Here is a 14,202-nt window from a genome sequence, read left to right as displayed (position 1 = left end):
TGATGGTCTATATTTTATGAGCCATTACATGGGAGCAGTTTAGAGCAAAGCAAACTTTGGGAAATGCTTGTATGGAGATTATATACTAAGAATTTCAAATAATACTAAGAATTGCAAATAATTTTGGTACATAAAACCAAATAAATCATAAGAGTAGAGCTGATAAACTAAAAGCCACACTATAGGATTGCAAAGCCATTTGTGAAAAATAATTTAATTAACTAACATTTTGTATTAATTATACTCACTTTTAGTATGTAAGAATTTTACCAGGGTAGGCCCAAATTATTGGTGTTTGGCATTATACAGACCCATCTTAGAATATAAGGTGGTCCTGGAGCTGGATGTGGTCCCAGGTCCAGCCAATTGTCACAGTATAATTCTAGGAAATAACACAATTGCACCTGTATCCCTTTCTACTATGCAACCCATGATATCATGACAATCATGATGTGATGACATAGATGGGCTATCATGACATGACTTATGTGTGGCACTTACCAATGACATATTCCACTCTGAAGAAATCCCTTCTGGGGTCGTATGGACGATTGAAGTCAATCTGAATGAAGAAAGACTGTCCTCTACGTACAATCAGGTGGTTGTTTTCATACTTGTCAGTGTGGTGGTCCACTTTGTTGCTGTCCCATCTCTCCTTGAACAGGTGAACATTTGTGACATTAAGGTAGTCTACACACATAGAAAACAATTAAGGGAAACCATTGAGTAACTTTGGTTTAACCACAAACTCAAAAAAAAAATAGATTGTTTTTTCTTGAAGAAGCAAGTTAATGAGGCCTGTTAGATAGAACCCTCTACAGGGGGCTGGTGGATTTGGGGGTCAGTCTCTTGTGACATTCTTGTTCTAACAATGACTTTAAAAGCTTCCCCCCCTCTTATCTCATTTTATACCACAGGGCACTTTTGTAGGATAGACAGAGCAGTGTTGATGATGCCTCCCATACAGGTCTAGGTACACAGAAACTAGGACCAGAGTTCAAGTCTTCACATTCCTACACTCACACTTCTTTCATGATGGCAGGTGGTCACCATCATGACTACCAACTCACTATGTCACTAACTAGGGATAAGCAGAGTATAGCCACTTCAATTTTCTTATCTTTAAAAAGGGAAGAATCAAATATGATAAACCCTCAAAGAGATGTTACAAGGACAAAGTTAACCTTTAATCCAAAATTCTCCTCTTACTTTAGAAAGGGTCAAAAGCCTCCTTTTGTTATTTCTAAAAGTAGATCTGATTCCTCAAAGGCAAGAAAGAAAAGAACAAGTGTGGAGAAAGGATACTGACATTTCATTGAGATACATATAACGGTTTCCACTTTGAACATGCAGGAACAAGCCTCACATTTCCCCAGCTCCTAAATGACCAGTCTGGAAGTCAAACCATGGTATGCTGAAAAAATCTATAGGTTTTTCCTTTGGTTTTTGGAATTGGGAGAGTATATGTCAGTTATACACTTATTTGAGACATGATAGTACCAGGTAACAGTTAGATCCCCTTGCACCTTTCTCCCGTTCCCTCTGCAAATGATCACTCAATGTGGAGGTCACTCTACCCATCTACATTGTAGTTTGCAAGATCTAGTCTAGAGACAGATTTCTGTGCTCACACTTGGCGTTCTAAAGGGGAACTCATGAGAGAGGCTGGTGGGGGTACACTAGCCTCCTGCCCACCCACCCTTTCCCTGAACCCACCTGTTGCATGCTTGGCCCTCACGGCTGTGAACACAGGGTGCACAGCTGCTGAGTCTGTATCATGCTGGAGCATCACCCTCAAAGACTCCATGCTCAAAGACTCCTCAAAGACTGCCTTCCTTTGCTTTTACACAGGAATCCTGTGTAAAAGGACACCTGGTCCCCTCTGAACCCATTTTTGTCTCATAGGTGAAATCAAGAAGTTGGACTCATTAAGATACTCTCCAGTTCAAAAGTCTAGGAGTTCCTGAAACATTCTTCATTAATTCAAAGTCCAGGTAATCCTGAGTTTGAATCTCAGGCATCTTAATTACTTAGGTAAGGGATGTTGCCTCATAGCAGCTGAGTTTTTTCTCACCTTTCAAATGAGGATACTAAAACTTTGAGAATTTCTACAAAGATTCAATGACATAACATGACGACGGCTCTCATACTATGCCTGGCATATAGTGGGGCCATAGTCTTACTTGTGGAGAGCTTAAATATAAACTCTGATGGTCGGTGTGATGCTCAGTGGGTTAGTGATATTACAGCACATAGAAAGTGCAAGATACAGTTTTATTTTTACCCCATTGCAGAACCCTGAACATAGTCCCCTGAAGGGCACTTTCCTTCCATTATGCTGTGGGTGGAAGATGTTTAATTCTCTAGACCTCTCTCTTCTAAGCTGCCTTTCCCCTAACTTCTCTGACCTTATTAAGGTTACAGTCCCCAGTGTTAAGCCAACCTCAGAAAGAGCTAGAGAATCATAAATGTCTTAGTTGAAAAGGACCTTAGTAATCAACTCATCTGGTCATCTTTCTTCACACTGTACCTTTCCATAACGTTTCATTTTGTTTAAATGTCTAAAAACTTAATCCTCAGAAATGGGTTTAATCAGGTCTCCATCAGCATGATTGGAAGGAATGCACTGATACAGCCTCACAGAATCTCTGAGGGCAAAGGCACTTTCTAGAGCATCTGATAGACCTATGTACTGCATGAAACATCTTGAAAGCCCGAATGCTTAGGCTTTTTGTCTTCATCTGAATGGGAAACCCACTATCTTGCAAGGTGAACAGTCCATTTTTAAACAATTTTAATTATTTGAAAAACTCCCGTAAGATGAACTGACATTTGCTTCCTTGCAATTTTTCTAACAATGGATCCTGGTTCTGACTTCTGGATAAATATAGAATGCATTCTATTCATTTCATCTGGTACTCCTTAGGTATGTAAAAGCTTCTATTCCTTTGACTAAAACATTCACCATTTCTTCCACTGTTCTTTTCCAGACCTTTTACCCACTACTTTGTTCTGGAATATATTCCATTTTATAAATTCCCAATGAAAAACAATGAGACCACTACATCTTTCCAAATAAATAGTATATTTCTGTTATTTCAGCCCAAGATATCATTAGTATTTTAAATAGTTCTATCTTATTATTGATCAACGTGAAGCACCTGATAAAGAGAAAGCCTTAAAAATACATCCTGATGTCATTTCTATGATTAGGATTCAATCTAGACCCTTAGAAACCACTCACTCATGTTGCCATTTAGCCATATCTATGCAAAGATTTTCTTCTTTGTAGCTCAGTGTTAAGGTTTTACATGTATCTATGTTGAATTTCATCTTACTGCATTTGGTTAATTGCTCCAAGCTTTTAATGTAATTTTAGACCCTAAGCATATATTCAGTGTATTTAATACTCTCCCCAACCTGCTGTACTCCAGGAATTTTATGTGTGTCATTTTATGTTGCCATTCAAGGCATGAATATAAATGCTGATTAGGTCACTGCCTAGTAAATACAACCTAGATAAATGAACAGTGGTAGATACTAAAAATTGAAAAGATAGTTATGACATGGCACCATAAATATTCTGATAAAGTGGTACAGGGTATTTGATGGAGGAGGGTATCTGGAAGGTATAGGGAACCTGTAACCAAGATTTGGCAGGGGGGATTAAGGAAGCTCCTTGGAGGAAGTGAGGTATATAAACAATGGTCAGAAAGGTGAGCAAGTTTTCCAGGTAGAAAAAGGGGTGGGGAAGGATGTTTCAGGGAGAGAGGAGGATGAGTGAAGACTGAGGCAAGAGAGTGTGTAGTTTACTTAAGAAATTGAAGCATGATTGGTTGGCTGGAATGTGCTAGTGGGACCACAGAGGAAAAGTAAGCCACTCATGCCAGTCCTGTAGACCATGTGAGTAATTTCGATTTTAATGGCACTGGGGATCCAGTGAAAAATCTGATACAGCAAAATGACATGATTAGATTTATGTATATAAATTTCAACTGCTTCTGGTGACAGAGTAAGAAAAGGAATGGATGGTGGCAGTGTTGGAGGCAGGAAGGTCGGCTGAGAGTCTGCTGTGGCACTCCAGGTGAAGGATGGGATGAGTCTAATCTGCCTCCAGGTGATGAAAGCACTGGTTCTGGAGCACTGCCAGGATTTGCCTCGTCTCATCCCACCACCTCTTCCATGATAATGTGCCCCTGAAAATAAGTATATTGGCTTTATGCCTTGGCTTCCCAAGCAGCCTCGCCAAAGGGAAATATAAAGCTAGAAAGACAAATTCAAGGTTTTTTGTTTGTTTGTTTGTTTGTTTGTTTTGTTTTGTTTTAGTATCTGGCTCTCACTGGTTTTATTCTTATTGCAAATGAAAACTCTGGCTTTCTAGTTCCATGAATTTGGTTAATGTCTAGTGAGTCTGGTTAAAGTCAGTCTATCCCTGAAGTAGTGAAACACAGTACTACTTCTGTGGGGTACTGATATCTATTGGAAGAATAAGAGGGAAAATGCTGCTTAACCAAAGTCAATCAGGATTCTTGCAGGATTTATGGGAGACTTTAATATATTGATGTGCATTGTAAATATCCTATAGGTGCCATGTTTTCCAAACTTAAATGCTCATGGGGACTATTTTCTGTGGAGTTCAGTGTTTTGCAGAATATGTTCTGGCTGATGCTTCACTACTTACTAATTGTGCAACCTCAGAGAAGTTATTTAATCTCTCTGAGCTTCAGTTTTCTTTCCTTTAAAAAGATAATAGAATGTTTGCTTTACAGGGTTCGTGTAGGGATTAAATGAAAAAATGTATGTAAACTGCTTTAGCACAGTGTCTGGCCCTAGCAAATTCTCACAAATTATTTTCATTGTTTTATCATTGTTATTATTAAGAGAGGAGAATAGCATAGTGGATAAGAGTATAGATTTTTGAGGCAGATTTTCTGGACTCAAATCCCAGTTCTGGCACTGACTATCACCATGACTTTGGACCAGTTATACAAACTTCCTGTGCCTCCGTTTTATCATCTGCAAAATGGGGAGGTGTATTCTGAGAAGACAGGCTTGCTTTTCTTTTCTTGCATTTCCACAAGTGGATGAAATAAATTTCCCCTCCTTATTCCCCTCCATATTCCCAGAATATGTTTTTCCTTTTTTTAATAAAAATTTATTATCATGAAGCACTTTGTGTCATCTTAATATAGGTCATTTATCTATGAAACTATAAGCCTTTGCAGACAAGATCTCATCTTCACTGTACCTGGGAAGATGTGAAAAGACGCCATGGGAAATATACCACTTTTTACTTTAAACAAATGTAATGCCTGAAAATTTGGAACTTAGAGTTGGTTATTCATCATAAAATGGATATTCTATTTATCAGAAGATTAATCATGGGAGTCCTTTAAATGTTATTTATCAGACAATTTCATTCTTAACAGATACCAATTTCAGGACTATATATAGTATATTGTATATATGTGTGTATAGTATATTATATATTGTACAGCGTTGAAGATAGTGATCTGTGGTTTCATAATATGAGGCCCCCAGAGTAGCACTTTCATTTCAGACAAGAATAAAGATTCCATGCCTTGATAGTGCATAATTCATATATTACTTATAACATAAGGTAAATAAGAGTACTAATAGATTCTTTTGAGTCTATAAAATATAAGCCAAAAAAACCACTACGGTTTCATAGTGAAAGCAAAAATATATATAATATGTTTGTATTTGTCACATAAATATATATTAAATATATTTATAAATATAAATTAAATAATAATATATAAAATAAACATATGTTAGCATATACATGAAGAATTTGTTTTAAAATAATGTAGTCTGCAATGTTATAATTTTGATAATGCTCATTCTAAGTATGGAGTTTTAAAAAATTCTATTTTTTTCTAAATGATCTTTTCATTCTTTACTGCAACAATCCTCCAACAGGTCAGTGCCTACAGGAAAAAAGGAAAAAAAAAATCATGGAAAACTATGGTTGTACTCTATGTGGGGAAAAACCAAGGCAATGATTAGTAAGATTTCCCTTTGTAATCTCTTAAAATAAAACTGCATATTAAAATAATTTAAACCAATGAAAACATTTCATTTAAAAAATAAAACTTGACCAAGACACGGAAGATTAAAAGCGACATTAAAAGTAAGAGTTTAAAGAACTAATGTTGTAGACTTTAGTCAAATGGACAAGACATATGGAAGGGTAACCAGCAGGGTTGTTTATCGTTAGAGGGAGAAGGAAAGGACAGCATAGCTCTGTGGATTTGCTAGGGGTTGGCCTGAGCACTGGGGAATAAGGTGAGGTCCTCAAATCACTGATTAAACAACACTTCTTTCATTGCTCATGGACAGTCACCACAGATCAAGCTTTGTATTTGGTGTTTACAATACCTAGCAATAGCAAGGGGTCTATAGATGTTGGTTGTAAAATTTGAGCATAGATATAAAAACATCATAGTTCTTTCTCTTGTCCATTTTGGTCAGCGCTGTCCCTCTTCATGTAGTAAACAGTAAACACTCATTAAGCTGGCATATTGATTTCTGCTTTGCTTATTGGATTAATGAGACATAGTTTAGATTGAAGGAGACTTCTCACTTCTCATCTAGGCTCCATTTGCCATAAACAGGAAATGAATTTTCTTCTCCTTGTCCAAGCCCGGTTCCTGGCAAAATAGAGCCACTCATTGCTAAGCTACTTTGTTTTTGTTTTTGTTTTTGTTTTAGAGAGATATTGTAGTTGGAAAGTTGGCAGCTTGCTCTTTCAAAGTGACAGCTTTCAAAAAGTCTACCTAACACAATTTAGCCTAATTCCAAACACATCAGAAAATGGACTGGTTAAAAAAAAAAATCTCTCCTCATGAGCCAGCTGCTTCCTGGTCCTCCTACCCTTTCCCTAATATGAAAAAAAGTAGATTATTTTCTCCTTAGGTTGTAAAAATATTCTTTGGAGAATGATTATACCTGTCACAGATGGAATCTTGAGATAAGTTAAATGTTTAGGTTCATATCCTAGGAATTCCCTAGTGAAATGAAATCCCCATGCAATCTTCGGTAATATTATTACCAAAGTGTGGGCATAAATACTGTCCATGGGGAAGTAGGTCTGCTTATTGTTGAAACAACAGGATAAAAGTTCCTTTCTCATATTTCCTTTGGAAACCTCAAGTTTTAAAGTATCATTAATTAGAATGATTAAAAACATTTTCTTAAAAAGAAGCTTATTGTTTTTCAACTGTTGCTATTCAAATGTCCTGTACTGTAAACTGTATAAGAAATGCTTAGCTGCCCAGAGCAAGCTGGAGTAAGAAGTGAGACCAGCATCTTCTCCAGGGACTGAAATCTGTCTGGCCTACCTCTCCTCTTGCTGGAAGTATCTCAACAGCAGCCTCCAAGTTTATTTCCTTCTCTCCATTTTCCCCTCACCATTAGAATTGCCTTCATGAAACATAATTCTGATGATTTAATTTTGCTATTTAGAATCCTTTGCAAGGAGGAAAGGTAAGGTCTCAGTGTACCTCAGTGTACAATAGGTCCCTGCCTACTTTCCCCAGGCTTATCCCCCACCATATCCCCATTACTTGATAAATACTGTTCTCTCTGCTAGAAATGCAGTTCCCATGCATTGCCTGTCTGGAAGACTCCTATTCATCCTCTGAGACCCAACTCAGTTGTCCTCTTTCTCACTGTACCCACACCAAGTTATTCCTTTCTCTGTTCTTTTGCTGCAATAGGCATAATTTCTGTTACGCTATTTTTGCATGGAATTTCAATGATCTTTTCTGTGTCTATATCATCTACTAAATCGAGAGCCACTTGAAGCCAGGGATTGGCTTACTCATCTTTGTGTCCCCAGAGAGAACTTAGCATAGTTCCTGACACACAGGTGGCAGTCATTAAATGCTTTTACACAAACCGAATGAAAGAATGAATTGATTCTATACAACCTCATTTCTGAATCATACATTAAATGTCTTTCTTATTCTTTTAAAAATCTTCAACCCAGAGAGGTTTATTCTGCACAAAGGAGAGATTTATAATTAATTAGTTAACTAGTTGATCTGGTTCTGACAGGGAATGGGGTGGGAAGGAGGAGATGCTCAGAAAGGTACAAGACTCCATTAGCTTGAAAGATTCGAGATCTCTCCTGCATTTGATTTTTTTTTTTTTAGAAATCCAGACTTGCTTTCCAGTTGAATTCATCACATTAGATGTATCCAATAAGGATTATAATCATCACTGTAAATGATCACTATGGTTAACAATGCAGAGTCAAACCAGACCAAGAATATGAGGTTATCTTCCCGAACATTACATCTCCTAAAATAACCTTTGAGACCAGGAAAGCTGTAAAGAGATTTTCAGAAATAACCACTGAGCATGCAGAACAGTCTAATAGGAAGAGATGCAAATCTAGAAATCTGAGGAGATTTTCACATACCATTCTCAGCTACAACTGAGTTCGGAAGAGGGCATTAAGGACCCCTAAAAACACATGAAGATGTTAAACATCACCAGTGAGACTAGCTGGTCCTATCTCTGGGGTTTCACTGTCACCTCAAACATTTCAATTTTTTGTTAATAGTGTGCTGCTGGATGGGAGGAACTTTATGTGAGTTTATACAATCTGAAATGCAGGCTAAAGTCATTCTTAACCAAATACTCAGAAAAGCTATGAATTAAGGGTATTATTCACATTCAGTGTATATTATATACATCGACTGCCACAAGGCTGTTTGAAGCGAAAAATCTGCCATTTCCCCCCTTTCCTCCTCTTGCTTTTCTGCCTTTTCAGTCAGCTTGGTACAAGTAGCTTGCTAAAGGGACGCTTTTGGAAAAAATGAGGAGAGTTTGCCTTACGACTTTGAGAGCCAAAGCGTCCTCAGGCAAGGGCTCAGGGAGATCCAAGCCCTCTTGGACGCCCCTAGTGGTCACTGCATAAACTGCAAGAAGACAGAAGTTAAATACGTGACTACTTTAGCAGGGGATAACTTGGGACAAGTTGATGTATTTCGTGTCAGAGAAATTTGAAATATAAAGGATAAGTAGGAGACAGTCCTCCTTGATCAGGTGGTTTAGATGCTGGTATTTTCTTCTGTTCTACTCATCTAGGACTTTCCTCTATGCTCCCTGGGTTCTGAGACCCTGTTCTCATAGTGAGTAGCAATTAGTTCACATTAAATGCATGCATGTTTATGAAATCTGGAACATGCTATTAATAATAAGATTATAATGACTCTAGGGCTGATGAGTCATTCAATTCTCCAGTGACTGACTGTTCATTCATCGTACAGTCATTGGACACTCACACACCTCTGCCAAGGTCTGTAATAGGTATCCCAGAATGTCACTTGGGCTGTGGATACATGATGACTGATTTTTCCAAATAATTCTCTTCAATATAATTCCCCACCTGTGCCTCCAAAAATAAACAAAAAACAGTAAACCCAGGTTTGTTTGTTTTTTAAATCAACCCACCTGCTCAAGTTTTCTGGAAGTTTTGATTTCTTATTAGCAACATTTTGTTCAGATTTCAGGTAGACAGACCCTGCAGGTGGTTACACATTCCCCTTGGAAGTGGTGGGCCCCTTTCACTGTGGTGGGCCCCTAACCTAGTAGGGTGTGATAACCTGCTTCTGAATCAAGGAGCATTTGTAGGTCACGTCCTATGGATCGGTGTCTCATGGGCACTGATCATTTGATCACAATGGCAACTGTAAAGTAGGTATTGCTTCCATTTTCCTGATGGAGAAAATGAAGCTCCCCTGGGTGACAAAGTAAGCAAATGGCAAACGTGGAAACAGAACCCAGGTCTTCTGAGTCTCGGACCGGGGTGTTCTTTGCTACATCTCACTGTCTCTGTGCACATTTCTCTTCACTGATCCTGTGCCCCTCTCTCTTTCTGTTCTTCCTGCCCTCTTCTTTTAGCACCTTGGCCACCATTCCCCAGGGCCCAGAGTCTTCTCTGCCAGAGGGGAATTCTTCTAGAAAACTGAATACACCAAGGTAATCTGCTTGATAATTTTACATGCTCATGCTTTCCAATTTTATTTACATTCAAAAGATAAGGAAGGAAGGAAGGAAGGAAGGAAGGAAGGAAGGAAGGAAGGATCCTATCTTAGATTGGTCCGTGAAGGAGTGGACATTAATTACTTGCTTTGGCCTCGGTTTCCTCACCTGTAACATGGGAATTTAGATGATTGAATCTTCCTCACCTATAACATGAGGATTAGCAAGTCCTTTTTAACTCTGTTCTGTGGCTCTACTGATGAAGTTGTAGAGAATGTGGCACCCAGCTGGGAGAGATAGCTCAGAACTACAAGTTCACAAGTTTGTCTGGACCCTTCTATTAAACTGAAGATGCCCTTCTGTGAGTTCTCTCCTCCAAATTTGGATGGTGCCTTAATGGATGGTACTAGATCTCTCTCTGTTTTCACAATTGAATATCAACCGGCTGGATGTGATAGTAACACAATCAAATCTGTCCACAATGTCGAGAAGTTCTGATTTGCTGGACTTGTTAGTGATCGGCATTGTTCTTTTTCTTTGCTTTCAACTGCTGACCTCTTTCTGATGAGGCAAATTAGCCACACACCCCAAGGTGATGGTGGGCACCTACCCAAGCAAGTGGGTGTTCACACCCAATGAAACTTAGCACAGAGCCCCCTCAGAACCAAAAATGGGCTTGGTGCATGTGTGCTACTGACAAAAAGTGCTCCCTGCTAGATGCCATTCAGGGACATGAGTCTGAATGTCCCTGCCATGGCCTAAGGGAATGGCACCTGTGTCACCAAGCCACTGCTGGCACCTGGGTCCCATCACAGCTGACAGGGCTGAGCGGAGGTCAGCTTCTGGCTGCTACTCCCAGAGCAGGTCCCTGGGGATCAGTGGAGGCAAGAGCAGGGGAAGCAGCTTGCCTCACCTGCTCAGCAGGCTGCTCTGGAGACAAATAGAGGGTTTCCATCTCCATTACTGTCAGAGTCTGGCATCTTTCTCCAGCTCTGAAATTCACAGTGATGGAGAGAGGAGGGAGGAGGGAGAAGGAAGGAGGCACAAGCCAGACAATCAAAACAGCCACAATATTTTGGAAGTGGAAACTTCCAGCTAGAGAGTATTTTTAAAACAGAACAGTAGCCCTGGAAGAGGCACCTGCTAAGCCAGCGCCCTTGTTTTATAGAGGAAATAGCCAAGAGGTAGAAAGACAAAGTGACTTCCCTGGGATCACAAAGCTATTAAGTGGCAGAACTGGGACAAGAATCTGAGTCTTTGATCCTTTGACCACTCCAAAGAAGGCCTGGGAGTCTTTTCTTTAATACCAGACACTGGCAGGGGCACCTCTTTTGTGGGAGCTTAGTGGAGACAAAGGGTGCTGACTCAGCCAGCACCTGCAGGGAGAAGCAGGTGGCTGTGCCTGTACCTTGCAGGTTGAAGCCCCGGGGGGTCAGCCCCTGCAGCTCCACAGTGGGGAGGTCATCCTCTGCCGCATTGGAGGCGTTTCGGGGCAGGGCTCGTCTGCCTCCAAGTGCAGGTGCGGAGGTCTCCGACATTCTTAGCTTCACAAGCTCCTTGGGAGGAGGGATGGGAGGGGGGGGAGGGAGACACAGAAAAGGAATGTGAGGTGAATTACATTGGAGACAAGGATTCAAAAATAGAGAAACAGACATATCTGTGTGAGATAGCACTGGAGCAACACATTTTGAGTTTCGCATAAATAAAACTTGCGAAGTGGCAGTAAGGATTAGTTTAATGATGGAGTATAGCTCCCCAAGGATCTTGGGGAGATTTCTTGTTTGTCAAAACATATGGAAAGCAGAAGAAAAGGGCATTATTTGAAGAAATGAAAAATGTAAACGATTTTAGAAAGCAGGTTTTTTTTTTTAATCCCCTCATTACCTCTAAAGGCTGTATCTTTGTGGAAATGTTTACTGTCATATGCCTGTATGTATGTCCATTTCATACAGGCTTAGGAAGCCTAAGTTACTTTTAAGAACAACCTCATCCAGCCGTGTTTAGATAAGCAGCATCCTCTAAAGCATTCATGTTTGCAGTGTAATTCAACCTATGTTTAATGAGGGCCTACTATGTGCCAGGCTGTGATGTGGGCACTTGGGATACACCGGAGAACGAAACAGAGGATTGTTGACCTAGAGTCTAGTGAGGGTTAGGGTGGAGCCCACACTTTCCAGAAGTAAACACAAAGGGGTACAAGAAGGTGGCCATTACTTTGGAGCCAGGACCACACAGAGGAGAAGGCAGATGGAGTCTGTGTGTGTGTGGGGCGGGGGGGGAGGGACATTGGCAATTTTAAATAAGGCTATAAATAGTCTTTCTCTAAATGTACTTGGTCAGTGGTGCTAACAGTGCCTTAGCTCCAAGCCTACTTCCCTTTCCTCCGGAGTTTGTGCAGGCAAGGAGCCAGCTCAAATACCACACACCTCACTGTCACTCCCCAGTCTGTACTTGTTGACCGACTGACCAAATAAAGGGAGCCCTTGTTTCTGACCCAAATGAAGCTTTCACCTTGATCACCTGGATCACCCAGTCATGATTCTTGGCTATTTGGCTTTTTTTTTTTTTTTTTTTCAAAACCAAGCACACCCTCCAAAGATGAAGAGCCTCCACTATAGAGGCAAACCAGAGTAGACTGTTCTAGAAACAAAGGCAACACAGCTGGAGACAAGATAATCACTTACTAGGGTATTTGGTCTGGGACGGAGATAGCAATGTTTCCAAGTATAAAGTCTGAATAGGTTTCCATAAATACCTACAGACATATTTACACAGTCTCCAGTGAACTCAGGGGACAAGGAGAAAGGGTTAATGATGGAGGGAACACAGGGGAAAAAGCAGTCCTCTGCAGGGGAATAACAAGGGTGGGCTTAGGATCACTAGGGGAGAGAGGGTTTGGGGGTAGTACAGAGCAGAGCCCAGCAGGGCACTGGCCTGTTGGGAGAGAGAACCCAGAAAGCAGAGAGTTGGGGATCCCCAGGTGCTTGGCCAGTAAGAGGATCTTGTGCAGGCCTGGCTGGGTGGGCAGAAGCACTCCCTTCTCACAGGTGAGTGGGGGGTAGGGGGCTAGGCAGGCGCTCAAGTTCAGCTCTCGAATTGGGAGGGGAACAGAGGATGCACAGGGACAGAAAGCCGAGCCAAGTAGGTGTTCTTACCTAGCTCTATCTCCCTATCTCTCTCCATCCTTCTGTCTCACCCCTCCAGAGTCCTCCCTTGGGGGAGCACTCCCAAGTCCCTCATTCCCAGCTAGTGGCCTTCTTGCAAGCAGTGCCTTCAGGGCTACTTGGAAGAGAACCTGAGGAGCCCCCTCTGATGGAAGTGGCGCTGGGTAGGCGCGGAGATAGGGACTAGGAACAGAATTGGACAAGGAGGCTGCCCCTCCCCCGCCCCCTACACCCGGAGCAGCCCTCTGAAGGATTTCCGGAAACCCCAGGCAGGGGGCAGACCGAGCGGGGGTCCCTTGGCTCCTGGTTGCAGGCTCGCAGCTGCCGGGCTGCTTACCTGCGGTCCCCTCCCGAGGTGCCCTAGCCTCAGGCTGGCGCTGTGCTGCTCAGGGACACTTCCTCAAAAGGACGCAGTTAAAAGGACAAGAAAGTTGGCTCTTAAATAACATCCTAACAGCCCCCACCCTCTTCCCCCGTCCCACAGGGTTTTCTCCTCCCCCTTCTTGACAGCTGGAGCAAACCAAGCAGCTTCTAGGACTTCCTATTTACTTCTGCCACCCTGCTGTGTTATTCCGGAGTGAGCCCCTCCTCCCACCGACAACCCCCCCGACTCCCAAGTGTCCAGCCCTGCTTCTCCTCGCCATCCCCACCTCCGGTTCTGCAGCCCCTCTCCAGTGCCAAGCAGACCCTGCCTCTGCCCTTTGGTCAGAGAGGCTGGAAATGTCTTTCTGCACAGGGCAATGTCCCTGCCCTCCGGAATTCTGAGGGCTACTGGTGCGGCTCGAATGAAGGGTGCCTCTGCCCTCTTGCAGACAGGTCACAGACAGCTGTGACCATGCATGAAGCATCTCCTTCTTGTGTAAATAAGGCTGAGGGGCCTGGTCTACGTGCTGGCAACATCCATGGGAACTTCAGCAAGACTTCCCACAGGAGGGGACGAGTAAATAACTTAGAGTGTCAAAAAACTTAGAAAATAACATCTTTTTTTCCCCCTGAAAACCATTCTGGTTTATCTTCAAAT

The 14,202-nt window shown here is 41.6% G+C and overlaps 1 protein-coding gene across 2 annotated transcripts in view; it reads right to left on the bottom strand.

The window, feature by feature from the left end:
- F13A1 (coagulation factor XIII A chain) overlaps positions 1-13,630 on the bottom strand; it is a 165,198-nt gene extending 151,568 nt beyond the window's left edge. The window contains exons 1-3 of one of the 2 annotated variants that reach the window (XM_025917200.2): positions 13,519-13,630; positions 11,426-11,573; positions 502-690 (exon numbers count right to left, since the gene is read on the bottom strand). In XM_025917200.2, coding sequence (XP_025772985.1) covers positions 502-690; positions 11,426-11,555 — 319 coding nt within the window. In that variant the 5' untranslated portion in view covers positions 11,556-11,573; positions 13,519-13,630. Of the gene's footprint in view, positions 1-501; positions 691-11,425; positions 11,574-13,172; positions 13,302-13,518 lie in introns of those variants that run through there. The other variant, XM_086706357.1, reaches the window with a different exon arrangement.
- Positions 13,631-14,202: the final 572 nt, after the last annotated feature.

Source organism: Puma concolor, chromosome B2 (genome assembly GCF_028749965.1).
Source record: "Puma concolor isolate L17-30 chromosome B2, mPumCon1.1.hap2, whole genome shotgun sequence".
NCBI classification, from domain to species: Eukaryota; Metazoa; Chordata; class Mammalia; order Carnivora; family Felidae; genus Puma; species Puma concolor.
The sequence above is the reverse complement of the archived record's forward strand: the minus strand, read 5'-3'. Positions and strand labels throughout refer to the sequence as shown.